Source organism: Oryx dammah, unplaced genomic scaffold (assembly GCF_014754425.2).
Source record: "Oryx dammah isolate SB20612 unplaced genomic scaffold, SCBI_Odam_1.1 HiC_scaffold_500, whole genome shotgun sequence".
Taxonomy (NCBI): domain Eukaryota; kingdom Metazoa; phylum Chordata; class Mammalia; order Artiodactyla; family Bovidae; genus Oryx; species Oryx dammah.
The window spans coordinates 2,509-10,922 of NW_024070661.1; the positions used below are offsets into that span (position 1 = coordinate 2,509).

Genomic DNA, 8,414 nt, shown 5'->3' on the forward strand with positions numbered 1-8,414 from the left:
AAAGTCTGAGTAGTGTTGGTATAGTATGAGTAGTGTTGGTATAGTAGGCTTGGCAGTTAAAGACACCTCTGATTTCTAGTCCTGACTCCACTACTACTGTTAGACTTTGTTTTAAGACCATAATTCTTAAAGGGTTTGGACCTGATAATCTCTGAAGTTCATGTAGGCTCTAAAATATCCATTGGCATTGGTTATCATTAGAGTCCCTGCTGCTGCTGCTAAGTCGCTTCAGTCGTGTCTGACTCTGTGCGAGCCCATAGACGGCAGCCCACCAGGCTCCCCCATCCCTGGGATTCTCCAGGCAAGAACACTGGAGTGGGTTGCCATTTCCTTCTCCAATGCATGAAAGTGAGAAGTGAAAATGAAGTCGCTCAGTTGTGTCCGACTCCTAGCGACCCCGTGGACTGCAGCCCACCAGGCTCCTCCATCCATGGGTTTTTCCAGGCAAGAGTACTGGAGTGGGGTGCCATCGCCTTCTCCAAGTGTCCCTGAGAAAGTGGTATTTTTTTGACTTGCCCTGTGTTTGGAGCCTGAAGCACTTTATCTGCTTAGTCTAGTGATCAATTACTAGGGCCAGTGGTTTCTTTCAGTAGACCAAATAGTTTACTGTTGTAATTCATTTCTCTTTCAGGCTGTTGTGGATTCTGTTTTGGCAATTAGGAGACCGAATTATCCTATTGATCTCTTCATGGTAGAAATCATGGAGATGAAGCATAAATCAGAAACAGATACAAAGTAAGTAACATAAAGTTTGACAGTGCAGAGAGTCTAGAATACTTGATTATCTGTAGATATCATTAATTTCATTAGTTACTTTTATTCAACATCTTTCCATTTGTTTAGCATATATTAATTGGATACTTAACCAGCAACCATTCACTTGTTTTAGGTGCTAGGAATGAAGAGTAAACAAAACAGTTTCTTTAAGAATCTTACATTTCCAATTGAAAGAGATAGTGAGCACATTATGCTAGTAAGTGCTGTAAAGAGGCTAGAGCAGTTGTGTGTGTGGTGAGCATGTGTGTGATTTTAGGATAGTCAAGGAAGAACATTGTGATGAGAAAGTAAACTAAATATCTAAAGCAATCTTTGAAGAAATTAGGGTGATAGCCGTGTGAACATCTGGAAAAAGAGTGCTCTAAGCAGAGGGGATAACAGTGGAAAATGTCCCAAAGTAGGTGTGTTTTGAGGTGTTCTAGCATGCCTGGGCCATAGGAAGAGAAAAAAAGGACAAGATGAGGTCAGAGAGGTAAGATGGTCAACATTATCTAAGTATGTATGTAGTATGTACTCAGAGTGAATAGCACCTTGTTGATTTTGGACTTAACTCATTTTAAACATTCTATTATGGAATAGTCTAAACACATACAAAAGTAGAATAGAATAGTGAATGAACTCCCACATATCTGTCACTCATCTTTATCAATTTTCAATATATGATTTGTCTTATTTTTACCTTATATGCACCCTTCTCTTTCTTTCTATACTTCTCTTTCCTTTATTTTGTCCCAAATTTGGATTATTTTGAAGCCAATTCAGATGTTGTATTTTATCTGTAAATACTTTATTTTCAATATATGTGTGGGTGTCTTTACGTATTTATAGAAGTTCTGTTTGGTTTGTCCTTTAATCTGCCTTTTCATTTTGTATGGTTTCCTGTTCCCTGCAGATCTTTTCAAACTTACTTTTCACTTCTTTAAACAGAGTTCACGTTTAATATTACAATGTTTAAAGTTTTGTCTTTTCTATTCCTGTTGTTCACTGTATTTTGTTGGTCCTCACTCATTGTGCTTTGTTTCCAATGTGTGCCATTGATTGTGTTGAAAAAAGTATTTGTAGAAATAATTTGAGACCTAGGCTGAAGCTGCCTTTGTACAAAGAGGATTTGAGTTTGCTGCTGCAAGAAGCCCAGAGAGTGCTTTAAACTAAAGCCACAGCTTGAGGTTTTTATTGAATATCCAGTTGTTGCGAATTCTAACTACAAGTTCACATGAGGGCTGCTGGTTTATACCCTGAGTATGTAGCCTTTTAAGTTCACTTAATGTGAAAAGAGTCTTCTACAATACTCTCTACTTTGGATAATCCTTGAGCTTTTAATTCTTTTTCTCTCTCATTATAAGATCAAAGTTCAGATATGCTTGAATTGTGAGATGACTTTAGGGTGAGTACCTGCAGTTTTGTAGTTACCCTCTGGAGTTTCTATTTTGTTTTCAGTTTTGGAAATAAAACTTTTGTGGCTCTGTATGTTTTGTGGCTCTCCAGTGTTTTTAAGGGTTGTTGTTGTTTTTAATCCAGCATTTTTAGTTGTTTTTGGTAGTAAAGTTGGTCCAAATTACTATTGCTGAAGGCAAGAAGTTCTTGGTTTATATTTCAGAAGAATCTTAGTGGTTGTTCTGTGGCAAGGACACTGTGGAGCAGGGAGTGTAGTGCAAAGGCAGAGGCAGGAGATCTGTTAGGAATCTGTTGTAATACAGGTGAGAGATGGAAAAAGGTTTGCATCATGGTACACTTAGAAAGAAGGAGCCCCAGGATTTGTTGATGGTTCCACATAGAATGTGACAGAAGCAGAGGATTCAAGGATGTCTCTTGGGTTTTGAATGAGCAGCTGGAAAAGCAGAGATGCCATTTCTTGGGAAGAAGCAGGTGTGAGGCAATAAATCAAGAGCTCGGTTTGGGGACTGTTATGTGTTAGGTGCCTATTAGATGTCCATGTGGAGATGCTGAGTAGGGATTTGGAAGGAGGTGTCAGGAATTCAGGTTAGAGGTCTGGACTGGAAATACATATTTGGGAGTCATTGGTGTATGGATGACTGAAAGCTCTGAGAGTTAATTAGACCATCTGGAAAGTGATAAAGGTAGAGAAAAGAGAAAGTTTAAAGGTCGAGCCCTGAAAACTGCAATGTTAGAAACTGAGAAGATGAGGAGGACTGAACAAGGAGACTGGAAAAGGGTGGTCAGTGAGAAAGGAGGAGAGCCAGGAAAGAGCAGTGCTCCAGGAGCTGAGAGCATAAAGGGCTTCAAGAAGGTGAGAGTAACCTGCTGTTGACGGCTTGAGCAAGTTGCGAACTAATTGGCCATTAGATTTGGAGAATGTTTAAGGGGTGAGCGTGAGAGTCAGATTGAAGGTGGGCTCAAGAGAGCATGGTTAAGAGAGAAGTGAGGATGCAAACACCGACAACTCAGAGGAGTTAGCTCTAACAGGGAGCAGAGAAGTGGGACAGTAGCTCGAATGGAACATGGGAATGAGGTCGAAGGGGAATAATTTTTTGTTTTAAAGATGAGAATTACTATGGCAAGTGTGTACCCTGATGAGGATGCTCGTGGAGGCAGGAACAGTTGATACGGCGGAAGAGGGGACAGTTGCAGGAGCCAAGAGGGGAAATGGAATTCAGTCCACAGGTCGGGGAGTCGACCTTAGAGAGGAGGGAGCATGGGCAGTTCATTTCTCTTCCTAGGAGCTTGAGGTTCAAGTGCTGGTAGAGGTCGTGATGGGACAGAGTGTTTATTTTCCCAAGCAAAGTCATTTGCTGAGGGTGAGAAGCAGTGGAAGAGTGAAGGAGACTTGAAGAGTGAAGAATACTGAACATGTAGTTTCTTTCTTTCTTCCTAAATAAAATGTCTTCACATTCAGTTAGGAGTTGGAGTAATCCAGTTAGAGGAAAATTTTGTAAACTTCCCTATAATTATGTTCAACTATTTAAAAAATCACTTCTTTACATTAATGAATAACAAATATTGGTTATAAAAGATTCATAAGTAGAAATGCATTTCCTAGTTGGGTATAAATGAATTTTTGAAAGTTACAGAAATATTTGCTCTTGAAAGGTCATTTGGAAAACAGGAAAAAAGCCCCCTGCTCCCCCCCGCCCCCCATCAACTATCTCTGTTCCTACCACCCAAGCATAATCCTACTCTTAGTTTTCTTCTGTTTTTCCTTTTCAACGCCAAGGAGCTTATTAAGAATAGTGATAATCATACTTTATAGGTAATTTGTCATTCTCTGCTTATAAATATAGCTACCCCTGTAAATATTTTTTTCATGTTATTACATGGTTTTCATGACTAGCCCATAGTCAAGTCGTCGTCTGCTGAACAATGTCCTATTGTTGGACATTTAGGTTAATAGTTTTTAGTTTTTCCATATAATTAGTTTGAACAAATGTTCCTTAGAAACTCATTGTGTGTCTCCCTTTCATTACTTGATCAGCTGTGTCACATGTTTGAGGCACATAATTTAAAGAATAATTCTGGATTGACTTTTCATTGTCACTTCACAGTCACACTGTGTTAAAATAGGTTCTCTTTTCTAATTTTATTAATTATGTGTTGGGTTTAAAGCTGGTATATGGCAATAGTGTGTAACAATTGCTATGGCAGTTCTGTTACCATTTTAAGAGTATAATTTTAATTTTATACTAAACTTAGAGTGTATATTCAAAATAAGAAACAGTGCATATTTTTACTAGGTTGATCAAAGGGTTAGTTCTGGATCATGGTGCCCGTCATCCAGACATGAAGAAACGAGTAGATGATGCATTCATCCTTACCTGTAATGTATCACTAGAATATGAAAAAACGTAAGTGTCCCAGTTACTCTTTGTATTCTCTGAAATTGTTTTTTTTCTACAACTGTTTTTTAACCCCTATTTTTACCTGCCAAATGTTTACTATAAACCCTTTCTACCTTCCTGTTTTTCCCTGCCTTACTTTTACTAGCTTGTCTTTATTAATCTTCTAGTGAGGTGAGCTCTGGTTTCTTTTATAAAACTGCAGAAGAGAAAGAAAAATTGGTAAAAGCGGAAAGAAAATTTATTGAAGACAGAGTACAAAAAATAATAGACTTGAAAGACAAAGTCTGTGCTCAGTCTAATAAAGGATTTGTTGTCATTAATCAAAAGGTAAGAAAAAAGTTTAGATTTTTAAACTGTTTGTAAATATTCCTCAGTGTTTTTCCAAGTGTGGTTTGTGGGCCCCATGTTAGGGCATATCTGTGAGGTCAAAACTATTTTCATAATAGTAATAATAACGCCTTTTATATTGTGTTGATGTCTGCAATGATGATGCAAAGCAGCGATAGGTAAAACCACTGGCACCTTAGAACAAATCATAGCAGTAGCACCAAACTGTACTAGTCATCATATTCTTTATTGCCACATCACCCCACATACAAAAAGGGCAGTTTCATTTAAGATTGTTTTGATGAAATGGGAAAACTTAAAAATTTTATCAAATTTTGATCCTTGAAATTGCACCTTTTTATTTTTTAATTGAAGTATAGTTGGTTTACAACATTGTGTTAATTTCAGGTGTACAGCATAATGGGCTTCCCTGATAGCTCAGATGTTAAAGTACCCGCCTGATTTTTGTGGATTATACTCCATTATAGTTTATTATAAGATAATAGGTACATCCCTGTGCTATACAGTATATCCTTGTTGATATATGTAAAAGATAAAAGATATAAAAGAAAGAAGGCTTATCAATTTTTTAAAAACTTAAAATAATTATTTTTATTTTTGGCTGTGCTGGGTCTTCGTTGGGCATTTCTTTTTTAGTTGCAGTGCACAGGTTTCTCACTGGTGGCTTTTCTTGTTGTGGAGCCTGGGCTCTAGAGCACAGGCTCAGTAGTTGTGGCACACAGGCTTAGATGCTCTGTGGCATACGGGAGTTAGCCCATGGCATATGGGATCTTCCTGGATCAGAGATCGAACTCATGTCTCCTGCACTGGCAGGCAGATTCTTTACTGCTGACCCACTGGGGAAGCCCTTATCTGTTTTATGTATAGTAGCTTGTATGTGTCCATCCCATACCCTGATTTGTTTCTCCTTGCTTTCCCTTTTCCCTTTGGTAACTACAGGTTTCTTTTCTACATCTGTGAATCTGTTTCTGTTTTGCACATACATTCATTTGTATTACTTTTTAGGTTCCACATATAAGTGATATCATATAGTGTTTGTCTTTCTCTAACTTATTTCACTGAACATAATATTCTTTTGGTCCATTCATGTTGTTCCAGATGGCAGTATTTCATTCTTTTTTATGGCTCAGTAATATTTCATTGCATATATATACCGCAATTTTATCCATTCATCTGTTGATGGGCATTTGGGTTGCCACCATGTCTTGGCTATTGTAAATAGTGCTGCTGTGAACATTGGGTGCATGTATTTTTTTGAATTAGTATTTTCTGGAAATATACCCAGAAGTGGATGTATCCTTTTATAATTCTGTGTCACAGAATTTGAAAGATGGACAAAATACTTCTGCTACATATCAAAATAAGGGTCTTGAAGCTCTTGTGTAATTGAGTTGCAAGCTAACATAGCCACTTTTTTCATGGAATACCATTTTTACTTGAAAGAATGACTGACAGGATGGTTGTTTAGACATGGGTATTTGGTAGGTTTTTCTCAGAAATGACTGAAACAGTCTTGCCACTTCAAGGAAACAGTAGACAGTATGTATTGGCAATAATAACATTTGAGCTTTCAAACAAAAGTTAGAATTTTGGGAAACTTGTACCTGTCACTATGAGCTTGACAGTTTTCCAGTACTTGAAAGACTCTTCTGATAATATTAGTGATGATATTAGCAAATGTGATATTTTTGATGTTGTATAACCATGAAAATTCTTAAAGAGATGGGAATACCAGACCATCTTACCTGTCTCCTTAGAAACCTGTATGTGATTCAAGAAGTGACAGTTAGAACCTTACATGGAACAACAGACTGGTTCAAACTTGGGGAGTATGACATGGCTGTGTAATATCACCCTGTTTATTTAACTTATATGCAGAGTACATCATGCAAAATGCCAGGCTGGATGACTCACCAGCTGGAATCAAGATTTCCAGGAGAAATATCAACAACTTCAGATATGCAGATGATATCTCTGTAATGGCAGAAAGTGAAGAGGACCGAAAGACCCTCTTGACGAGGGTGAAAGAGGAGAGAAAAAACTGGCTTAAAACTCAACATTCAAAAAACTAAGATCATGACATCCAGTTCCATCACTTCATGGCAAATAGATGGAGAAACAATGGAAGCAGTGACAGATTTTATTTTCTTGGACTCCAAAATCACTGTGGATGGTGACTGCAGCCATGAAATTAAGAGATGCTTGCTCCTTGAAAGGAAAGTTCTGACCAACCTAGAAAGCATCTTGAAAAGTAGAGACATCACTTTGCTAACAAAGGGCCATGTAGTCAAAGCTATGGTTTTTCCAATAGTCATGTATGGGTGTGAGAGTTGGACCATGAAGAAGGCTGAACTCCGAAAATTGATGCCTTTGAACTGTGGTGCTAGAGAAGACTCTTGAGAGGCTTCTAGTGACTGACCTGAACTGAATGATTTTATTTTAAAGGGATTAATAAATATTGCAAAAATGTCCATTTTAACTTTAGTCAGTGAAGTTCAGTCGCTCAGTCGTGTCCAACTGTTTGCAACCCCATGGACTGCAGCAGCATAGACTTCTCTGTCCATCACCAACTCCTGAAGCTTACTCAACCTCATGTCCATCGAGTAAGTGATGCCATCCAACCGTCTCATCCTGTCGTCCCCTTCCCCTCCCACCTTCAATCTTTCCCAGCAATCAGGGTCTTTTCAAATGAGTCAGTTCTTCCCATCAGGTGGCCAAAATATTGGAGTTTCAGCATTAGCATCAGTATTTCCAATGAATATTCAGGACTGATCTCCTTTAGGATTGACTGGTTGGATCTCCTTGCAGTCCAAGGGACTCTCAAGAGACTTCTCCAACGCCACAGTTCGAAGGCATCAAGTCTTCGGTGCTCAGCTTTCTTTACAGTCCAACTCTCACATCCATACTTGACTACTGGAAAAACCATAGCCTTGACTAGACGGACCTTAGTCGGCAAAGTGATCTCTCTGCTTTTTGATATGCTGTCTAGGTTGGTCATAGCTTTTCATCCAAGGAGCAGCGTCTTTTAATTTTATGGCTGCAGTCACCATCCACGGTGATTTTGGAGCCCCCCAAAATAAAGTCTGTCACTGTTACCATTGTTTCCCCATCTATTTGCCATGACGTGATGGGACCAGACGTCCTGATCTTAGTTTTATGAATGTTGAGTTTTAAGCCTACTTTTTCACTCTCTTCTTTCACTTTCATCAAGAGGCTCTTTAGTTCTTCATTACTCTCTGCCATAAGGGTGGTGTCATATGCATATCTGAGGTTATTAATAATCCTCTTGGCAGCCTTGACTCCAGCTTGTGCTTCATCCAGCCCGGCATTTCACATGATGCATTCTGCGTATAAGTTAAATAAGCAGGATAACAATATACAACCTTGACATACTCCTTTCCCGATCTGGAACCAGTTTGTTCCATGTCCAATTCTAACTGTTGCTTCCTGACCTGCATACAGATTTCTCAGAAGGCAGGTCAGGTGGTCTGGTAT

The 8,414-nt window shown here is 38.6% G+C and overlaps 1 protein-coding gene across 1 annotated transcript; it reads left to right on the top strand.

Moving 5' to 3' along the window:
- The first annotated feature begins 493 nt into the window (after positions 1-493).
- LOC120859302 (T-complex protein 1 subunit zeta-2-like) lies at positions 494-4,990 on the top strand. The gene is made up of 3 exons (XM_040235448.1): positions 494-735; positions 4,467-4,577; positions 4,739-4,990. The coding sequence occupies exons 1-3, from the start codon at positions 689-691 to the stop codon at positions 4,932-4,934; spliced, it is 354 nt and encodes a 117-aa protein (XP_040091382.1). The 5' UTR covers positions 494-688; the 3' UTR covers positions 4,935-4,990.
- Positions 4,991-8,414: the final 3,424 nt, after the last annotated feature.